Here is a 23,539-nt window from a genome sequence, read left to right on the forward strand (position 1 = left end):
CATTATACTGAGAGGTGTTTTAATATTATAGCCCTCTCATGTATGTAAATGGTCAAAATATTTGAAAAACCTCTCAACACCACTGCAAACTACAACCTCAGTAGTTAAACTAATACCTCTCTGACAGCGTCAACAAAACCTGAAACATTCAGAGCTTCATTACAGCAGAATTTATGTGAGAGATGTTGTACTGGATCATATTTTATTGTACACGTGTACCTATAATGGCCGTGTTGATCAGTGTAAAAGAACAGGTCATCCAGTACAAGTGTGGCTCATTGGTGTGTAGGATTTCATGGCACCCTAATGATGAAGTTGCAGATTGCAACCAACTGAATACTCTCTCATGCCTCACCCTCATCCACATCTAGTCCACATCTAGATCAGTGTTTGTTTTGTCTGTTCTAGGCTTCTGTATAAAAATGGCAGATATGAAGACATAAGATAACAATCCTTATTTTCCGGTGACTATAAAAACATAGTTATAATTACTCTACAATATTCCATTTGTGCCAATAGATACACCTAAATCTTACACACTGGACCTTTAATGGATAGCAACTGAGCTTGGGGGCACAAAGGAGAGAGCTGTCCCAAACAAAAGTTGACAACTGTGGCAAAATCTTTGGTCTAAATCACACAGTGTGACTCGTCTACTCACAACTTGCAGAGAGAATTATTGCGTTGTCTCAATTCTCAGGTTGTAGTTTTTAGTCCAAACTGTGTCTACAAACCAACTAATCAGAAGACTGCATTAAATGACACAGAATAAACTGTGATAAACTAGATGCCATACTGGTAAATGCCACTTTTAAATGACATTACAATTCATCAAACAGATTTTGTTAGACCCACCCTGCATAGTGTAACATACACTGAACCTTTAATCATCACAGTAGGACCAATTCATTGCTGGTTTAGTAATGCTGTATCATTGTATCCACACAATACTATTCTCTCATTTTGACGGTGCATAGGAATCCAAAGCCACTTCTTGAAGTGGCCTGTCACAAAGCATGTCAGCCTGTGAAAAGTGGTGTGTTGCTTTTCAAAAACGAGTCACCTGAGGGGCGAGACTCCCTGCAGTCATAGCAGATTTCATCAACCCCGGCAGCTAGTGATCACAGCCTCACTCTGCAGCAACTGAGCAAGAATGCCCGTTGATCTCCACCTCTCTGCAAAAGCTGACAAAGCTGGCACTTCTGCGCGGCCATGGCCCTTCCTTTCATCTCCTCTCCCTCCCGCCTGACAGTTTCTACGCATGGCTCTGCCATGTCTGATTCTCTCTGCAATGTCAGCCACCACCTGGCCGACCTGAGAGCCCGCAATGGAGAGCAAGTCGTTCCTGCCTTGGCAGGAAGGGAATGATGAGGCAGATTTGCTTTAATTATGTTAATTAATTCATCAGAAGCTGTTGAGCAGGGGGCTGGTAATCTCTCTGGACAGGGGAAACACATTCTGTGAAAACTATATCTCATTATATGTGCGTACACAGTTCAATGTCATTAGTAATTGCTATTCGCATTCATGAAGATATGAGTTTGGCATGCCCACAACACTGTGAGGGCATTCATTCAACCTTTTACAAGCGAATGGCAGTGATCGAACCACTGACCTTGGATGATAAATGGCAGTCTGACAAGCTATGAACTTTGTGTGTCACCAAAAGGAACAAATATTCTACAAAGATTCCTCACTAAGTGTTATTTCAGAATATAGGGATTTCAAATGAACATTAACTGCTGCCAGGGCTGCCCTTGGTGAATGCCAGCCAGCTCATTACTTAATTATTTCGGGGCTCAAGATTCATAAATAGGTATGCAAATTCAATTATGGCAGAGGCAGACGATAAGAAAATGTTCTCCCTTGAGGTGGGGGAATTAGAAGTTGAAGGGATGAATAATATAAAGACTTTAGAAATGAAGACCCTCCGTGTGACTGAAATGGCATTTCACCGATATATCTTTAGAAGTGTAACACACGGCAGCTCACACTGCCAATTCAAAAGGTAAGAATCCCGATTACAGACCTGATAGTGTCATTCATTGAGGGCTCGACAGCATGTGAATGAAAGGATGTAACTGACTCTTAACAGATATCTCTATCTTTTTCGATATTCCATCCACCACTGACCACTTGGAAACTTTTCAAATGCATGAGTGTTGGCATACATTTCTCTGCTTTGGTATTACTGGTGTCTAAAAAGCCCTCAGCAGGGCAGTGGAGCATACCCTTGCACATCACACAGTATGTCCCAATTAATCCCAGAATAGCCAGAAAGTAGCTGAGTTTAATGCTTGAGATGACTCACCCCGCCCACTCTTTCGAAATGATCGCTGTCTCGCTGGAAGTCGATGAGCTGGCCGTTGAATGCCCACGAGAAAGACACATCCAGAGCTGGATCGCAGGCAATCTGGCAGGGTAACACGATGCTCTCGCCAACAATAATCTCCATGTTAGTCGGCCTCATGGTGATTCTTGTGGGCTCTGGCCAGACAACAGACGACAGCGTAGCATGTTAATATCTCTGCCGTGGGAACCTTTAACACCACCGTGACCCTTGCAACTGCCATCTCACTTCAATTCACAGCTAAATCAAGTCACTATCATTAAATTAGCCATGGATACGTGCTTTTTCCTGATTTTAATAAGCACTTAAATTCCAAGCCTGTCCATTAGTAACATTTAATGACATCTCAGGTTCGCACTTCATGTTCGGGGATCAATTTGGAAGAAAATGTTTGAAACAGGACTACAGAGATGGGAGCACACTCCCACTGGTGGCTGTGGTGGATTGGAGGCCTCAGAGTATGTTGAGGAAAGGTCACAGTAATTAAATTCAGTGACATTAAATGGTTCAGCTGTCACTGCATGAGAAGAATAGAAGCTAATGAGAAAAGTAAGTCAGGTGACTGCACACACGCACACACACACACACACACACACACACACACAACAGACTAAACTGGAGTGCATGTACGTGTTATGTCACAGTATTCATAAATAATGACCTTTAACTAAATCAGGGATAATGTTTTGTTGCTTACTTTACTGCTGTTTTGCATAATGTATACCAGTCATATTAATTTGACAATAAACTTGATTGTTAAAGTTACACATGTAGTATAACCGGAATATGGTGTAAATGAAAATGGTGAGAAATGGTTGACCTTTATTTTGGAAGACTTGAAAGGAAATTTGCTAAACCCCTCCTCCCCTCCCCCCTTTTTTGGATTTCTTCATGTCCATGTGACCATGACACTGCAGAAAGACAGACAACAGGTTCCACATCATTGTATTAAGTTATTTAAACTCAAAAATGTAATTTAACTGAACCCCTAATATAACATTTTTGAGTTTAAATAACTTAATACAATTACATGGAACCTGTTGACAAAATACATTTAATTAAAGCTAGAATAATTACCTCTGAGCTTTGTGATCTACTCATGGAATTCTTAGCGAGAAAGCACAGAAAAATATTTAGAGTCAGTTAGACCCGTTGAGAGGCCTTCACACCAACTCACACATTTAATAAATCTCCGCCTCTGTTATCATGGTAAACTGTACACTTGCTGTGTGTGCTTGAATGGGAAGCTAGACGGGTATATTATTGACAAATGAGGGCAGGGTGTAGCGCAGGGATAATTATGGGTGAGTTGTTGACGCTGAAAAGTAGGACTCACCTGTGATAAGCAGCCTCCCGGTCGTGCTTGCTGTTCCAAACTGATTCTTAGCGATGCACGTGTAGCTCGCTGCATCCCGTCTGGTTACGTTGGCGATCTTTAACGTCCCATTGGGAAGTAGAGTAATCCTGAGGGAGGCAGAGCAGCTTTTCAATGTATCGACTAAGGCGGAACAAAAATGAACTCGGCTTTGTATTTGCATCTGCCTGTAGTTATTATTTTGCCTGTGCTCATTATTTTGTGCTCAGCATCTTCACGTGACAGTGTATTTATTTTAGTCTTCGTGTAGTAGGTCTACTGTACCTCTCCCCAATTGTATCCTTGTCAAAATGGAAAAGCCTCTGAAGCACTCTGACTCTCGTGGTACTTAAAAGCTCTCCGCTGAAGCCCAGGGAAATGAAATTCTTTGAGGTGGGTTAGCAGCAGGAAGGGTGACCCAGCACCCTGACTGTGATGGGCTAAACTACTAAATGAAGAAATATTTTTACAAACAGCAACACTGAATAAAATATGCTTTACTCTATCATGCTGGGAGGTCACTCACTTACTGGATATTTAATAAAAGCCAGTATATAAGCTAAAGACATAGTACAGTGCATTGCAAAAAGATTTATCAGACGATTAAAAAATATACATACGTCATGATACTAATGAATTATATTGTTGCTCTTTGAAATAATAATATACTGTATGCCATGTTTTGTTTGGAAATAGCCATCTTGTGAAAAACAGCATCAGACATATTGAAAGCTGGTTCTCTTTTAAAGATTATGTAACTTTTGCTAAGCAGCAGCTACTACAGCTGCAAGACATCAGACAAAGACACCAGACAAAGTAAGGCTGTTTTGACCTGAGCAAGGGTGTCTTTTATTGCTAATGAATCAAACTTTTCATTTGTAGGTGGAGGAATGTGTTATCTTTTCATATTAATATGTCTTATTTTCACATTTACCTCATGTGGTATAGTTATGCACAAGTGTTTTATTCCATTTGCCCAGGTATTGGACTATGATATCTACGTCTGTGAGTTCTGCTTCCATCCCCAACATAATGAAGATGAATAGAATTTGTGGTGCTCACACAACTGAAAAACTACGGGGAAAAAATTAGCAAACAGCGATGTGTCTTTCCAGAAGTAATATCTGGATGAATAACAGAGCTCACAGTTATTGGAGCTACTTTCGACTAAATAAATAGTCCCAGTGAAAACTGTTGACAGTGTGTTCTGCAAATTATCCAGACAGATATCTCCAAACCTGGGTAAATTAACCTATTATTAAAATTATCTGCATGGCTAGACACGGCGAGAGGGTAATTGAGAAAATATGTTTTTCATAATTTAGGTGAAACTAACATTAACTGATGTGGTATTTAGTGACAAAAACGTGTACACAATTCATACTTTCAACCCTGCTCCAATTTACGGCGTGGCTGCATAGATGAGAAAACAATTCCCATCCCGTGTCTACATACTGTAAATCCAGCGCCGTGCACCTTAAAACACTATGTGGGGCTTCACATACAGTGTACTAAATGTCAGTCAGCTTGGGAATTTCACCAGCTATAGATGTAGCTCCCCATCTGGAGCCAAAGAAGGCGCCTCTGTGCTGTTTTGACAAGATGCTTGATGCTCGTATTGTTCTCTTTCAGACCTCCTTTTGAATAAGTAGCATGGGAGTGATTCAAACAGCACAAAGTCAAGTCATTTCTTCAGTGTGCTGGGATGCCAGTGCTGGAGTTGTTCTTATTCAGTCTCTCCTGCTTTTGTGTGTGTGTGTGTGTGTGTGTGTGTGTGTGTGTGTGTGCTGTGAATTCTCTTGCAGCTGGGTTTAGTCCCCGTCTAAGCCCCCCCCCCCAATCGGGATGGTGAAAAGTCGGCGGATAGATTGCTAAAATGTGTCACTCCTTGCCTCTTGAGCTGCTTTTGGATTTCTCTACCTTTTATTTGCCTCTTTAGTATTGTGTGAAGTCTCTTTAGCAGATCAAATTCAGCTTCAATAAGAAATCAGACACGAGGAAAACAAACTAAATTAAGCACCATTTTGTGCCGCTTAAAGTGGTGCTTAAAGCCTGCCCATTGTCTTCAATAATGTCTGCGTGCGGAGTTTTTCGTCTAGTGAGACGACTGCTCTCAAATCTGCGGTAACATTTTTGCCCTCTCAAACTCTGTTTGTGTGGCATGATGAAGCAACTAATTACAGGTGCAACAGTTTCCCTTTTTGCTTTTCACTTCCTTCGTCTGTCTCGAAGCCGACAGAGTTTATCTTCAGCGGCGGCTCCATTTGCTAATCTTTTATCTTCTTAAATATTTCATGCATGCAGTGTTGATACGACCAGCGAGCATCTTCATCCCTCACACCGAGCTATTTGCACACGAGAGTGCACGCAGTATATTAGCCGTGTGCAATTTTCCTGGTGGGTGCCCTGCACTCATTTTCCTCATTAGCCTTTCTCTCTATGCACCTGCACAAATGCCAGATACACTATTCAAACAAGTCGGCTTGCAGGGAATGTGAATAAAAGCTGCTAGGAATATGCGATCGGACTTTCATCCTACCTTTCAGTTCTCTGCAGGATCTCATTCCCTTTCTTCCACAGGCTAATTGCTGGGGGCGAGGCCTGAGGCTTGCATTCAAGAGTGACTTCGCTGCCTGAGCGAGCTTTTAGCAAGGCCCTTAATGGACTTTTGGAGAAGCTGGGAGGTGAAGCTGTGTGTTGGGGGGGTCGGGGGAGGAGGGTTGGGACAGAGAAAAGCATGAGATTAAAGAAAAAACAGCAACGTGAACCTTCGCAGATCAGCCATGCTGTACTGACATTGACTATCCTTCAGCTTTAGCGGCTCAAAATCTCAGTGTGAGCTCAGCACGAAGGCTCTACTGGGCTCAAAGCTACGGACCCACCCTTCAACTACACCCTCGCCAGAGCTTCCAACTGTTGTCCGCACTCATCATCACATTTTCCCAGCCATCATTTCAACCCCCAAGTGTCATCACATGTATCAAGACAGAATCTAATTTCTCATCAAGCCAGTCAGATGGAATTCATCAAAGCTTTGCAAATAAATCAATACCCCATCTACATGAGAGAGCATGCACAATGCCACAAAGCAATGCGTTTGTACTATCCAAATCAATATGATGAAACGAGTGAAAGTAAAATGAGACACTCCATCAGATTCATATTTTTGTCTGGCAGAGCCCAAAGTGACATCAAATGAGTCTGCAGACTGATTGCTGAGGAGAGCTATAGCAGGCTGCTGGTTTTTATCTAAGGAGATGATCAAACGCACAGACAGATAAGCAGGATAAAAGCAGAGGGAGGGATGCAATCTTACCTAACACCATTAGTTGGGCACTGGAATATATAATGCCATGTTTGTTTTCAGCCACACACTGATACATCCCGGAATCTGACAGGTTTAATGCAGCTATAGAGAGAGCCCCGTTTTCGATTTGTACCCGGCCCTGCGGAGGAAAGAGAAACAGTTCTGCATATCCATTGCAAAGGCCAGACTATTATGTCCAAAAGCGCAGCAGCAATTTTCGGTGCACCATGAAGGGAGGAGGACAGCAGGAAAAGAGGAAGATAAAAAGGAAAAAAAAAAAAAACCCACACCACACAGCTAAAGAGCCTTGTGGCATTCTACGTATGTTCAGCTTGTAATAGGAGAACAGATGAGAAGGCAGCGGTGAAAAGTGCTAACCTGCGTCTTAGATACACAGAAAAGAGGCTATGTTGACAATAGCAGCAGCAGCAGGAGCATATTAAAAAGTCATTTATTTTCTGCGCTTGTTCAGTTGGAAAAACTATGATGACAGCTCGGATGATGACTTGGAATGATTTTTTTTTAACCCAATGATCACGTCAGAGATCTCAGTGCTGCAGGGGGGAGTAGTTTCATATTCTTCTGTCTTAATTACTGTACAGACACACAGAGAAAGATGGTGGGCAGTCAAACAGCATACATTTGAAGCATGTTTGTACAAATAATTTTAGCACTTGGATTTAGTGTCACTCCACTGATTTTACACATCGATATGTTTAGCAGTCATATATGGAGTCTTGGGGAGAGTCTGAAGGCCAACTCACACCGGACGCGGAACGGAAGCGGAACGGAAGCGGAACGGTACCGCCGCGGTCACCGTAGCAAATAGAATCCAGTCTAGTCAATGAGAGCACTCACACCGGGCGCGGTTCAGACGCGGATCAGAAGCGTCCCAGAAGCGGCTCTCCGCGCCACGGCGCGAGCTTTCCGCAAGATTTCTATTTCTTCCGCGAGCCGCGGCTGAACCTCGTAAATTTCAACAGAGCACTGCGCACCAGACAGGAAATCCGACAGAGAATCAACATAATAAACTTCCGCCCCCTTTCAAAATAAAACACAATACTCAGTTCATGTAGCTTTTTACAACTTCACATCAACGTTACGTCATGACCGGTGGCACCAGGTGATCAAAGATCGATCAAAGGGTCTTAACGAGAGACTAATTGTTGAAGTGGAACAACACACAATCATTTATGACACAACAGATGCTTTTTATAATCTTCTCCACGTCGGAGAAACAAGTCAGCTGTTTGTTGTTGTTGTTGTTTTCTTTATACACTGTTTATCGCGGGGTCTCGGGTATGTCCAGGATTCTCGCGTGATCTCGTGATCTCGTGTAATACGGCCGGCTCGCTCCGCTGGCCGTTCCGCGGCTGATCCGCGTCCGGTGTGAGTTGACACCGGGCAAAGTACCGTTCCGCTTCCGTTCCGCTTCTGTTCCGCGTTCGGTGTGAGTCCCGTGTGAGAAAGCTTAAGGCCAACTCACACCGGACGCGGAACGGAAGCGGAACGGAAGCGGAACGGCACCGCCGCGGTCACCGTAGCAAATAGAATCCAGTCATCAGTCAGTCAATGAGAGCACCACACCGGGCGCGGATCAGACGCGTCCCAGAAGCGGCTCTCCGCGCCACGGCGCGAGCTTTCCGCAAGATTTCTATTTCTTCCGCGAGCCGCGGCTGAACCTCGTAAATTTCAACAGAGCACTGCGCACCAGACAGGAAACCGGGCCTTGAATCAACGTAATAAACTCCGCCCCCTTTCAAAATAAAACACAATACTCAGTTCATGTAGCTTTTTACAACTTCACATCAACGTGACGTCATGACCGGTGGCACCAGGTGATCAAAGATCGATCAAAGGGTCTCAACGAGAGACTAATTGTTGACGTGGAACAACACACAATCATTTATGACACAACAGATGCTTTTTATAATCGCTCCACGTCGGAGAAGCAGAGTCAGCTGTTTGTTGTTGTTGTTTTTTTATACACTGTTTATCGCGGGGTCTCGGCTATGTCCAGGATTCTCGCGTGATCTCGCGTGAATACGGCCGGCTCGCTCCGCTGCCGTTCCGCTGCTGATCCGCGTCCGGTGTGAGTTGACACCGGGCAAAGTACCGTTCCGCTTCCGTTCCGCTTCTGTTCCGCGTTCGGTGTGACACGGGACTCACACCGAACGCGGAACGGAAGCGGAACGGAAGCGGAACGGTACTTTGCCCGGCGTCAACACACCGGACGCGGATCAGCCGCGAACGGCAGCGAGCGAGCCGGCCGAATTCACGCGAGATCACGAGATCACGCGAGAATCCTGGACGTACGCGAGACCCCGCGTATAAACAGGTTAGAAAAAAACAACAACAACAAACAGCTGACTTTGCTTCTCCGACGTGGAGGAGATTATAAAAAGCATCTGTTGTGTCATAAAGGATTGTGTGTTGTTCCACTTCAACAATTAGTCTCTCGTTGAGACCCTTTGATCGATCTTTGATCACCTGGTGCCACCGGTCATGACGTCATGTTGATGTGAAGTTGTAAAAAGCTACAAGAACTGTGTATTGTGTTTTATTTTGAAAGGGGGCGGAAGTTTATTACGTTGATTCAAGGCCCGGTTTCCTGTCTGGTGCGCAGTGCTCTGTTGAAATTTACGAGGTTCAGCCGCGGCTCGCGGAAGAAATAGAAATCCTGCGGAAAGCTCGCGCCGTGGCGCGGAGAGCCGCTTCTGGGACGCTTCTGATCCGCGTCTGATCCGCGCCCGGTGTGAGTGCTCTCATTGACTAGACTGGATTCTATTTGCTATGGTGACCGCGGCGGTACCGTTCCGCTTCCGTTCCGCTTCCGTTCCGCGTCCGGTGTGAGTTGGCCTTAAGTCCCGTGTTAGGGCATTATCTTGGACTTAGGTTTGGAAAAAAGCTGAAAATAAGTTTGAAGCATGGGAATTTTGGTCACATTGTGAGAAATTAAACTCACTAGGAATTCTTCCTGTTATTTCCCCTCCAGATTCTCTTATTTCCCTTGTTGCATTTTGATGTTTATGAAGCAGATTATCGAATAAAAGATTCAGGATGTGCGCAAACCCTTTACTCAAGCTGAAACATTTACAAGTCAGGCGGTTCTTCTGACACATTCAGACAGGATCAGGCACTGCGGCGAATCGCCACAGGGTTGTACGGTGGTGTGTGGGTGGTTGAGGTGGTCTGCTTGGCGTGTCTGTTTGTGCTGAATGTAACTGTGAAACAATCAGGAAATAGCTTTTTATTCCTCTGATTAGCTTCATCAAGGACGGTGCTATGAGAGTCTATGTCTCAAACCATCGGGCACAAACTGAATTACACTTCTTCATGTCTCTATTTTGCAGCATAAATTGTGAATCAGACTCAGATTTAGAAGCTGGGTTCGTGAAAAAAACAAAGTCATAACACAACAGGTAGAGTATCAGAGTTTAATAGGCTTTTTCAGGCTGACTGTGGAGGTTTGCCCAGTCTGAGTGTCTGATTGGCGGCTGCAGTGTGACATCAGGCTGTGTTTTATCCAAAAGTTGGATCCGGCTCAACTTCTTCACCGCAAGACACTGCGTTTGTTGGTGGACCGTCGCAGCCAAAACAGACCGAACAGAATGAATGGAAAAACCCGTTTTGCCCACAGCACCACATCCTGCCTGAATGTGGCCGTTGCATCTGTTTGCATCAATTCACCTCCAATAACGTCTTTCCATTGGCTTTACATAAATGTGCCTTGCATTCTGTCTGAACACGCCTCATTTACACCTGGCCTTAACTTGCGATCTGTATCTGGATGTCTCACAGAAAAGGAAAAAACACACCTTAGGTTGGTCTAAATGTACACATAATGCATTGCATGCAATCAGATCGACTGGACTGCGTCTGAGGGTGATCTGCCGTACAGTGTGATCAGATCTCAGCCACGCATTGATTCAATTTGTACAGTACAACAAAAAAAATGAAAGCAAGCCCAGAAGTAATTCCTAGCAAGTCTAATAAAAAAGGGATTTAAAACCAATGTATGCCGAGATAAAATAACAGTGCAGGTAGAATCGATTAAAACTTATTATAACCAGGTGTGAATGCAAAGCCCTGTGAATCAGATGGCATTATCCAGATAATGCGTACAGATGCAGATAACATGTTGATATCAGGTGTAAGTGGGACCTAGAAGCCTCATTTTTAAATCTGTCTGCAACATTATGAAAGCACAGCACTGAATCGCTGGAGTAGCCCTCGAAATTCACGAACGGCCGCTCTACTCTGCAAGTGGAAAATGGACAAGAGGATGATTCTCGTCACTGAAAGCCGGTTCTGATACAGACCACGAGTTCATCCAGAACCGTGCAACTTCACAGTTAATCTGTTTCTGTATGTTTTTGATTTATTGTTACTCATTAGCAGATCTAACTTGCTGTGTTACTTCATCAAATCTGGGAAACGTTTTAGGCAACACCAAAGCTGTGAAAAAGATATTATAGGCTTCTGCACCAATTATGTAGAGAGAGACGAGTTGAGCTTTAGCTTAGTTTCACAGTAAGCCCCAAAACAGCGTCATCGCTGCTTAAAAGAGATTTTCAAGTGTGTCGAACTCTTCTGGAGGGATGAACACCGCTTCCATGTGTATTACAGTGAGAAATCAAACAGATCTCCATACCTCTGCCATCACTTGGTCCCCATTCTTCAGCCAGCTGTAGGATGGTTTAGGCTTTCCGTTAGCTTTACACTCCCAGAAGAGGTTCTCCTCGATGGACAGAGCCGTGTCCGTTATTGTCTGAAGCCAGTGAGGTTTGGCTAAGAATAAATGAGAGGATTACCTTTTCAAAACATGCATTTTAATTAAAGAAGCAGTGGATTAGTCAAGAGTGCTATCAGAAATCATAAAGCTGTTAAAGCAGCCTTGCATTAAATCATCAAAGTTGAAACTCAACAAGTGGATTATCAGTAAAATGAGGAAGGCAGGCTGGTAAACCATGAATTTGGAGCCTCTAAAATAATGTTTACTTTTTAATTTTCAAGTCTGGATCCACAGCTTTACCTGGAATTTCATGGTAACATCATGCCCCGTGTTATACATTGTAGACAAATAGGTTTTTTTGTCACACAGATGAGATTAAAGCATGCATGTTTCCTGTACAAATGTGGATATCTGTTACAGACACACATTTCTGCATCTCCCTCCATTCACCATCATCCAATTTGAAATGGTTCACTAACCATGGAATGAAATACGACCCCGTGCAGCATTTTTGCCTCGCCGATTCTCTGCCATGCATTCATACGTCCCTGCGTCTTCTTGCTGGAAATTAGGGATTTCAAGGACGGCGTTTGAATTCTTCATTTTGACTTTGCTGGGGAACGGGATGCCGCTGGTTCTCCTCCAGCTTATCTCTGGGACAGGGCTGCACAAAAAAAAAAAAAAACAGACAAAGAAAAAGTTCCCATGGTGGCAAGTGTCAGTCGCAGTGATCAAAGTCTGATTAAGCACAGAGAAAAAAGGGGTTGAAGTGAGAAAGCCTTGTGAGTTATTGTTCCTTACAAATCAAACTGTGATTTCTCAGATTTCCAAAGCTCTTAAAAGAACTCTGATTTCTATTGCTTCCTTGTCTTCTCATGCAACAGCTCTTGCTATCCGATTGATGAATCTGAGAATGAGCAATGTTACGCTTGTGCATTCTTAAATCATCTTGAGTAGCACTGAGCCTACAGCTTATTACTCAAACACACGCACACACACGCACACACAGACACACAATGAAGCTGACTTACTTTCCCAGAGCAAAACATTCCAGTTTCACCACAGATTCCTTCGCAGCTGGAACTGAATCAGGGAAATGAACTTCTATTTTGGGTTCATATTCACCCATTACTCCTACAAAGGGGAGACAACAGATGACAAGCTTTACATCAATGATTAACAGCACACATTACACATGCCTCGGATCAGAGACGCGGTGGGACAGCTAACGTAAAAGTCTTCATGTGGATGGAGTAAAAGTGACCACTGAAGGGCTGGTAAAGTGGAGTAAAAAAACCTCAGAGGTGGCTTATAAAAGATTCAGAGAGCACATCAGGGAAAAGACTTGCTTAGTTGTAGAGATTTATCACCTGTGGCAATGTGACTTCATTTACGACTGTATTTATATTCACATCACTAGAACGGGTCAAAGACTTCTCCGCACAGATAGTAGTATGCCCTTTACTATTATCAATTACAACCCCAATGTCTGGCAGCGAGAGGTAATTTGGGGTCCAGTGCGTGTTTTCAGATTAAAAGGTCACAAAAGACTTTGAGAAGCTGTGATAAGTGCTAGCATCTTACACACAGCACTGAAAACATACAGGAAATGGAATCGCATCTCCCTCAACACAAAATCCATACCCTCAATGTTTAGTCAGTAATGATCGGTGACATTTTCCCGCATATCGAAATGTCTCGTTTCTTGATACAACACAACGGTAATTCAAACTATAAATCAGTTCATGAAAGCTTTGACATTTGTGCGTTTTATGCTTCAAACCAGTGGTTTGAAAAGGCTGAACCGAGAGGCGCACATCTAGGACTAAAAGAAATACAATGTACCAGCTTCTAACAAGGCACTCTTTGTAATTTATGGATTCTTTTATTGGTTAATTAATTATTTATTGCTTTATTGAGGCTTTTTAAGCCATTAATAACAACTAACCGGCTATGAAAAATCTGTATGTCTGGTGTTTACCCTTTCTATTTTGTAATAACACTGTTAAGTTGTTGGCAATGCATTGCTGAATTGTAAAGTGTCTCATTTTCTTTTAAAGCTGCTGCAAGTAACTCACACATGATCTTGACAGTAACACACAAGACAGATTATGCGTGAAAACAATAGCAGGTTTCTGTGGTTTCTCGTGGTGCTCTTAATGACATTTGCAAGAATCCACAGTGTCTTGATAAAAACAATCAATCCGAGCTGAGAAAGATAGTCATTATTCGATGACCTGGGTATGAGACAAAAAAGTTACCCACTGTTAAGTTCATAAAAGTTACCCACTGCAGATTTAAGCCAACAAGTCTGCAGCTGTCATTAACATACAACAAGTTGTGGTCCAGATAATAAGTATTGTGGGTGCCTAATAGAAAGCTCGTACCAAAAAACACATCACAGTGACTGCAGACTGCAATTTATTTTGTAGCTTCATCATTATGTCTTAACAACTGGTCCCGAGTGAACGGTTTAATCAGAAACTGCAAAAGAGCAAAAAATAAATAATGGTTGTTGTCTGGTTGCTCCCTGCATGCTAGTAGCAACATTTACACTTAGCCAGGAATGGCTGGAAAAACAAACTCTGCTCTGTTTCATTTTGAAAAAAAAAAAACAAGTATATTTTTGTATTGCTCCTAAAAGAAACAGACACGTCTTTTTCTACAAAAGAATCCAGGTGATTTAGCCTCTAGTCGATGTCAGACAAGTAGCTTAGCAGTAAGCTCGGCACCTGTCAAGCTCGGAAGCTAACAATAACGTTAGCTCAAGCTGTTTGAGTGAAGAGCTGTCAGTAATATCATTAATCCAATATCAAAGAGTTGTTTGGTTGGACTTAACCACAATTTTATTATTACTATTAATATATCTTACTAAATATGTATCTGTTATCAATGGATGTGCCTCTTTTACTATTTCATAATCATATCTAAGTATCAATAAATAATGCTAAGTAAATTACTTATTATATTTTATATTTTGATGATTTGATTCTTTGTAAAGTGTCTTTGAGTACCTTGAAAAGCGCTTTTAAATAAAATGTATTATTATTATTATTATTATATTTTTCAAAAATGGGAATAAAATTGATAAATATTGTGAGTTCAGGTAATTACTTCTCTCTGACTGCTTAGCTTAAACAACAAAAATTGAATTATTTTATTATTATGTTCTGTTTATGTAGAAACAGTATACGTTTGTGAGTTTGATCATATCTTGTTTAGTGGACCACAAATACAGACCTGTACCTTAATTAGTCAGAAAAAAATCTCAATTATAATGTTTTTCTAATCTAAAAAAACATTTTTATCTCACCTTTTCAACCAAATGTAGCTCAGTTTTAACTTAAACCAAACAACAAATTGACGCATACTGGGCAATGACCACTCACAATATCTAGACTATCTTTAAATAAAGATACTGCAAACATGGCTTATTTCCATGATGACTGATATAAAGGTAAATCTGACACATAAACATAACAGTGGGATGAACCAGGGAGGTACAAACTAAAGGTTGTCTGCAGTTTTAGGCATTTACCGTCACTCCTGAGGACTAGCGGTGTAGGAGAGCTGAGCACCTTCTCCTTTGTGACAGTGTTGTTTACCACACAGGTGTAGTTTCCAACATCTGAGGGCTCCACTTTGGCGATGTACAGACTGCCGGTCTCTTGAGAGATGAATCGACGACTGTCTTGTTGGACGAAGTACGGGTATTCATTGAAGATCCAAGCAAATGTCAGCTCTGGAATAGGAAGGAAAATAGACCAACTTAGAGAAGCCTTGGTCCACTGATGCCTTTTCAAAGCACAGATTCCACACATGCAGAGTTAGATACATCTGCTGGGATGGCAGAATGTAAAAAAAAAAAAAAAACTACTTTGGCCTAAAAATGTTAGCATATCACATCATTTCCTTCCCTTATCTCAGGTTTCTTGGGAAGAGATACTGTGGCAAATGTAATAGGTAACAGTGCAGAAGAAATGGGAGACCTAAGGAAAGGGAGCGAAACAAAATGGATTACAGCGCGTCAGTGGCCCTCGCCTGACACGCGGCCCCCATTCTCCGGGTCCCTGACTGACTGGGTTGATTCACGCTAGACTCGAACGAATGGACGGATGGATGGATTGACGTATGGAAGTACGAATCTGTTGTGATGCCTCTTCGCAAGCAGCAGGTCTACCATAAAGAAAGGAGAGACCTGCCATGATGAATTACCATGTCACATTTGAGAAGTGCGTGCTGCACAGATTTGCAAGCGCGTGGAGACACCCTGTGTAATATTCCACTTCGGAGGTGAGGGGCCCCGAGTCAAAAGGTGTATGCAATGACTGTCAATCATAGTCGATGCCCCCTTCCCCCATGGGGGGCAAGCCGCCCAGCTTTGGATGTGATCGAGCGTCCGAGCTGGGTGCAGCGATGCAGACACAAAGCTTCTTCTTATTAAGCAAGCATGAGCCACAAAGTCAGAGTCAGCACAACCTCTATCTGAACTATGTGACTGTAATGAGCAGTGATAGAAAGTGGTGAAAAAAAATGTAAGTCAAGTAAAAAGTGGTAACACAAAACAACAGCTTTTATATAACAGAAAAAAGTGACTTACTGTATGTGCATTTGAGTAAACAAATGTGTATGACGGAGCATAAAAGTGATACGATCGCAATTGCTTCCGACAATAGTGTATTTAATTCATCATGTATGAGCGATGTGATAATGGATGCGGTAGTGGAGGAAAAAGCTTTTGCAGAACGCAAAGTCAATGAAGCATAATGAAAACCAGAAGGGATGCCTTATAGGTGTGATAAACTTCAGTGGAGTTCAAGGTTATGTAGCAAATCGATGCTTTCAAAATTCAAGAGAGAAGAAAGAAAAAGAGGGGGGAGGGAGGGAGAGAAAGAGGGAGAGGCAGAGAGGGAGCAACAGGGCAAGAAGGGAAGAAAGGATCTGCAGACTTACTTTCATTCTCCTCTGAAAATTGGAGAAACACAATAGCGCTACGGTTACAGCAGCCAACCGCGTATAAGCCTATGTCAGAGGAAAGCTGTCAAACTGTATTACACACAAGTACTCTGACCCATTATCCTATAGACCAGCTGTACAATGCACCATGCTACAAACTGTTCTCTTGTGAAGGAAATTGGTTGTTCCAATGTTTAAGCTACTGTATCAAGAAGGACACAAGCTAGGCACCAGCCATTGTCCATGTCCTGAGTTCTCTGAGGATACTAACAGAGGTGGGGCTGAGTCTGCATCTTTATCTCCAATGTGTGGCCTCAATTTAAACATCTTTTTTGAATGTGTGCCCAGCTAAGCTAGTTAGTTTAGCATAAATACTGGAAATGGAGGAAACAGCTAGCTTAGCTATGTCTGAAGGTAAAATCTGCGTATCATAAAAAACTGAAGCGTACGACTGAACAACTGTACTTTACGGGAGTAATGAGGAAGTTACTAAGTCAAAAAGTAGTAATTGTTTGTTTAGGACATAATCCCTCGTAAAACGGCAACTTTTAAATGGGTTAAACAAATAAGCATGGTTCCCACGAGTCCTTAAAATTCTTGAAAACTTGTGAATTTGAGTGGGGCCTTGAAAGTTGTTGTAAAAAAAGTGAAAGTGCTGCAATTTATATTGTGCAGGAACATATTAAAAAAAACTTTGTTACTTGACGTTCGTGAATAGGCTACAAGAAAGTGTGATGCTAACGGTCACCTTGATCTGTGTCTCAAACTATGCTATGCTGGGTTCTAGCGGGAATTGAGCCCAGAAAGTAAAAAATCTTTAAATCTGATGTTTAAGAAGGTTTGGGAAACCTGCAATTGGGTATACCATGTAAATCATCGAGCCTGAGGGGTGCTGATATGCTGATAATGCCACTTTGGAACAGACTCATGCTAGCTGTTTCCAGTCTTTGTGCTGTAGCTATTATTTAATATTATCTAACTCTCAGCAAGAATCCATGTATATATATCCATGTATATTTTCCAAAATGTCAAATATTCCTTTGAGACTTGCTTAGAGACATATTGCTTTAATTAGAAACAGTCAGAATCAAGAAAGAAACACCAAAACAGGGATTTGCTTGGTAATATTCAGTATGAAATACATAAGAGGATGATTATTAAGAGCATGTGTACATAGAAATTGGTGTAAAGACAGATTAAGTTAGGAGTCAGAGAGTAATCCTTCATCAAAGGTTGCCATGTGAAACCGGTGGAGGTAATTCCTATGAGTCAGGCACAAAAGCAGCAGATCCAAATATAGCGAGCTTACCTCCAGAATGTGCAGGTGGTCCACATAAGAGAACCACTCCTTGGCCTTCGCGGACGTTGACAGCGCTCCTCACCGTTTGAGTTTTGATATTATCGAGATCTGATGAGTCAAATAAAAACCAAACAGGATTAGACGGCAGCTTAAAGAAGTAACATCATCAACAGCAAAGAACGACAAATCATACACAGAGAAACAGTGTTATATTATATTTTGTTAATATTTTCAGGGGTTTCTTTGAAAATGATAGTTTTGAAAATAGGAGACATAAGTTTTCCTCCCTTCACTGATTCACTGAGGCGTGTTTTTGATGTTACGTTCTGAGCTCTGGGACTTTAATAGGGCATCATTGATTGCCCTGGGACACCTCCTGACAGCCCCCGATGCTTTCAAAGGCATCTGCGGTGCTGATGAAATAGATGGACCTGACTTGGTGACGTTTATCCTGCAACACTACACTTTAACACAAGGAAGAGATTAGGCCGAAATGGGATAAAATGAGCAGGGGAGGAGGAAACGCTGTGCGTGGACTGTGCAAACACTGGGAGCGTGCATGACAAATGACAGTTTGCTGTGCCAGCAGCAATAAGTAACATCATTATTAAATGTGGTGTAATCTTGCACTTAAAAGCATTAGCTTCCCCATCAATACTCTCAGCACAATCTATCCCTTGCAAATGAATGAACAGTTGCTGGCAGACAAAACCTAAACCTGGGATGATAAACCACCCCTGGCCTCATGACTGATGGAGGGAAGCTGCCGCAGTCCGCTCTGTACTCTGTCTGCACCCTCTGGCTAACAGCCTAGAGTAAGCCTTCCAAACACAAACAAAAGAAAGTCAGTGTGACCGATAAGGGAAATTAGGAGAAGGAAGATTATGGAGAGAAGTGGGACAGAGTGTTGGTAAGATTAATGAGCAGCTCTCCGATGACCGCAGTGGAATCAAAGAGAGCCAAGTCACGGCAGGACACTGAGGAGGCCACAGGAGGAGATGGCTGACTTGAAATACAGACAGAGGCGATGTCCTTCTGATCTCACCAGGCAGCCTTAGTAAATACAGAGTCCATCTCCTAAAGACATTTAAGATTCTGTGGAGAGGCGCTGGAGCGAGATTCATATACTGTGTATGATTGAAAAAGCCCAGCACAGCGGCTGATAATTATAACTGCAACGCTTTTGGAAACAGTAGGAGGTGAAAAAGGGAGCTACTGATAATTACTTAATGGACAAAAAAAGGATGACTCCTTTACTAAGATCGTGCAAAATGGCACAGAAGAGGGTAGAGATGTAGCTGGGCTCAGTGCTGCAGGGGATACACTCCTTTCTTCTCTGGCCTCTGAGCAGAAGAATAATGGGCTTCACCGGAGTGAACTGACCACACACTGTAACTCTGAGAGCTAGAGGCCAAACTCACTGTAGCTGCAGTGATTCCTTTGTAAGCAGAATCCGTTTCTGCCCTACAAGAATGGCCGGACTGGATATTAAAGAGAGCAACCATTACGGCTCCAAGATGATTGGTCTGGGCAATGGCGCCGCCATATAGACATTCCCTGTTATAAATGGTGTCCAATAGTATTCCTGAGCAAAGCTACTTTAACCTGCTTGAGAGGGGATACAATACAAAACTCTATCAATGTTTGGTTGCTACTTTAACAAAAAAACAAAAAAAAATCTGCTTTATTACAACTTGGGTCTTCTTTTTGTAGCTTTAGTCATCATCAGTTTTGATAACCCTGTACTTAGTGGTGTAGTGGTGCCTGCACTCTTCATTTATGCCCCAATTTTTTGAAAAGCAGCAAAGGATAAATGCCCTGTGTTATACGCAGTGACAAGTAAGACTACTCTTACATAATTAGCTCTTCCAAAATGGCCCAGAAGTATTTGAACATTGTCACTGAGTTTTATAGCTTGACTTCGGAGAGTAAAGATCATTACGGGTGAGACGACTCCATAATTATGGATTTTGAGTGAGTATAAGTATGGCTATGAGAAAAAGAAAATATGAGTGGTCAGACCATCAGACAGGATGTGAACAAGCCAACACTGTAGCCAGACTATTTAAAGCTGTATTTATTTTGTGGCCTCTTGGGAGCAGCAGTGCAAGCTGTAAACGCAACGCTGACATATTATCACCTTGAAAAGTGGTGAGATGGTGTTTGCCAACAGATGTTTACTTACACATCAAGCAGTCACACAACTTCATTAACATTCTCTTTTTATCATGTTGGTGGCACCCAGATGAATGAAACTCAACCCAAAACCCAACATTCACTCTCTTTTAGCTTAGTTTTTGGTCTCCACCAACTCCTGAGGGAAATATCTGTCTCTCTAGCTGCTAAATGTTTCACTATGCTGTTTGTTGCTGATGCAGATAGTCCACAGCGACGCTGTCATTAAACACAACTGCCAGTTATGGCTGTAGACAACATTGATGAGAGCGCTGAGACTGAATTAATGAGGGCAAACACTCAAGGGCCAATGAGCTAAAAGATGTTAAAATGCTCTATAGAGCTGGAGTCAGAGCTGTGGGTTTGTCTGCGAGGGACACCGTTCACACTGTACACACTCTATTTGATCAAATATGATAGCTAATGCGAGTGCAGTAAACAGTGCACATGCAAAACTACAGCATTGTGCTGTAGATGAAAAGTTGTACCAGTAATTCTATCTACAAAACTACATAGATGTATTAAGAGAGCTGTGTCAGGTGTGGCAACTTAGGCTCAATGATAATTTGTTCCAGTGGTCAATCGTGATACTGCAAGTGAAAACAACTGTTTAAAACAGGGCAGGACACCTCCAATGGCAAACAAGATCAACCTCTACTCTCTGTATAATGATTTTTTTTTTCAAACATTAAAGTTTAACATTTGCTAAACTTCCACAGGACCTAGAAAAGCTATTTTCACATGCGTGACATTATCAAACTGTAAAATCTGGGTTGACTGAGAGGAGGGTGCCAGGAGAGAAACATTAATGTGCATGTGCAGTAAGCTAATGTTGCCATGTTTCCAGATCCCAGCCACTGACACTGTTATCATAACCAATGAGGGCGGCATGACAGATTGTATGACACCAGTACTGGGAACAGGGCCGGTCCTAGCTATGGGCAATGTGGGCGGCCGCCCAGGGCGCATTCTCCGTGGGGGGCGCACGAGCGCCCGAAAAAGAAAAAAACCTCGCGAATTTTCGATACCGCCCATTAAGTCAGCGTAGCGGGCGCCCCGGGTGTGGGGTTTTGACAAGGCAGACGGGAGCGGCGGACAGACTGATGGGGGCGCACGGCGCATCCAGGGGCGCACCAGCAGCCGTGAGGGCGCACGAGAAAATGGTCGCCTCGGGGGGGTGTTCGCCCAGGGCGCAAATGTGGCCAGGACCGGCGCTGACTGGGAAGAAGGAGGTGTAAAAAAAAAAAAAAAACTAAACTTTTCAGTCATACAGTCTATATGTTGATGGTGTAGACTGGAATTTTGTGTTTAGTTCTCCGCTTTATGTCAGCTGTTTTTATTGCAAATGAGAGCTGAGGGATGACATGTTAGCTTCTAGTGGTTGCAGCTGCATTTTGAAGCCAAGCATAGCAGCAAAGGAGGCATGACATTTCTATCTTAGGGCAGTGGCCTCATTACACGGAAAAAAACGGAGTATCAGCCATGCTGATCTCCTGGACCTCCCTCACTGTGCATTAGGCAAGACAATAAATGTCAAGCATCTCTGCTCTTCACCCTGTCCCCACAAGTGAGATTCATTACTGGGGTATAGGGATAATAGCAGTCCATCTCCTGAGAGGAAGTGAAAGGCTCTCTATCCTTGGGACATGATCAATAGTCGGCAGGCTTGATCAAGAGAGGAGAGGTGCCTTTACAGTGCCTGTCTGGAAGGTAGGACCCTACTCCACAGCATCACTTTCCAACACGCTTTTTGTCTTCTAAGCGGGGAGCTGACAGAGCAGCAGACAGCCTGTCACTATCTGATCCGCTCACAATCTGCTGTATATATTATACGAAAAGAAGTGGCTGGTGATTACACAGACGCAGAGACACTTCTTAAGCATTATTTGTGTGCGTCTTCTTTAAAGCACAGATCACAGGGGCCCGGGGTATCACTTGGCAAAATATGAGTCAATTTGGACCGAGCATAGATGCCGTCAGAGTTGGAACCACTAATGAGAATCAATGGAGTTCAGATGCCGTCAGAAGCTGCCTCACCCACTGTGTTTGTTGCATCTGACATTTCATTTGATTACCATTTCCCCCTCGTGAAAATCTATTCACAGGCAATCTGAATGAAAATTGGAATAGTAAATGGAGAAAAAAAAATATAACACACGTCAGACTGATTTACAGCAGATACAAAGAGATGCCAGAATGTCATAGCGGTGTCGCAGTCGTGCCAGTAACGTGTTAGCAATTGTAGGATCACTTACATGCAAATTGCAGGCTGGCTCTGCGGCTGAGGACGGAACCCCACATGTTGAAAGCCGTGCACTGGTACACTCCTGTGTCTTGGTCCTTGTCCAGGTTGCTAATGATCAGGCTGCCCCCAGACATGTGACGCCGGTAGTCATTCCCCAGATCAATGAGTGTTCCGTTTAGTGACCATCTGGAAAAACGCAAACACAATCAGTAGCTGAGCCCCCTGGAGATGCCCGCTCAGTGTTTATAACAGAGATCGATTTGATCAGTCCACCCACATCATGCTGAGAAGATAAAAGGTGAGTAATCAGAGCAGGGTTCTGTATTATTAACAGAGCAATCTGAATGTTGTGAATATCCCTTACAGCAAGTTAAGAAGAGAGGAAACATGTCTTGACATCGGGGACAGCTATAGCTTCCAGTTTTCCACAGTCTGATTTAATTTAGGTATTTTGTTTTGCTATTAATTTAGGCAAAATTCCAGACAGAGCCGCTGTGATATTGATTTTCTTTCCTACTTGCATGGTGAAGTGGATTTTATTTCATCTCATTTTTAATTACTTATACTAAGGAGGTTGTTTTTGGTGCGATTTATGAGTCTGCTAGCAGATTATCGGAAAAATGTTCACAGATTTCATCCAATTCAATTTATTATTTGTCACATACAGTCATAAAAGAACAATTGTTGACATTAAATGTATTTCTGTGGGCTGTGCTACAATACATTCTTATTGAAACTAAATAAGTAATAATGATAACAGCATAATACAACAACCGCAATAGGAATAAGGCATATATAGTATATGAGGCAGTGTCCTCATTTAGGTTCCCAGTGGTCTGAGCCTTTCAGTACTGACCCGGTCTGTACGGATAATTCTTCCTGATTGCAGCAGGGAGAAAAGGTCGTTATCCTGGTGGTTTGGATCCTTAAAGATCCTCCTAGCCACCTTTTATTAGCATCTGGTATAGATGTCCTTTAGGCAGGTAAATCACCGCCTATGGTACATGCAACTCTCTTTGCAGGACTTTGTGTTCTTTTTCGTTGCTGTTTCTGTACCAGTTGAGGTGCAGGCAAGTTACATGAGATTATATTTCATAGCATAGTGGGGGAAGGTATT

General features: G+C 42.7%; 1 protein-coding gene across 1 annotated transcript in view; it reads right to left on the bottom strand.

The window, feature by feature from the left end:
• The window catches only part of cntn3b (contactin 3b), a 50,772-nt gene that overhangs the window by 9,367 nt on the left and 17,866 nt on the right, over nucleotides 1-23,539 (bottom strand). The window contains exons 4-13 of the mRNA XM_010734936.3: nucleotides 22,433-22,608; nucleotides 18,012-18,110; nucleotides 15,285-15,488; nucleotides 12,778-12,880; nucleotides 12,226-12,410; nucleotides 11,666-11,802; nucleotides 7,021-7,150; nucleotides 6,244-6,394; nucleotides 3,687-3,814; nucleotides 2,312-2,487 (exon numbers count right to left, since the gene is read on the bottom strand). Of these exons, the coding sequence (XP_010733238.1) occupies nucleotides 2,312-2,487; nucleotides 3,687-3,814; nucleotides 6,244-6,394; nucleotides 7,021-7,150; nucleotides 11,666-11,802; nucleotides 12,226-12,410; nucleotides 12,778-12,880; nucleotides 15,285-15,488; nucleotides 18,012-18,110; nucleotides 22,433-22,608 (1,489 nt within the window). The remainder of the gene's footprint in view (nucleotides 1-2,311; nucleotides 2,488-3,686; nucleotides 3,815-6,243; nucleotides 6,395-7,020; nucleotides 7,151-11,665; nucleotides 11,803-12,225; nucleotides 12,411-12,777; nucleotides 12,881-15,284; nucleotides 15,489-18,011; nucleotides 18,111-22,432; nucleotides 22,609-23,539) is intronic.

This window comes from Larimichthys crocea, chromosome I, assembly GCF_000972845.2.
Source record: "Larimichthys crocea isolate SSNF chromosome I, L_crocea_2.0, whole genome shotgun sequence".
NCBI classification, from domain to species: Eukaryota; Metazoa; Chordata; class Actinopteri; family Sciaenidae; genus Larimichthys; species Larimichthys crocea.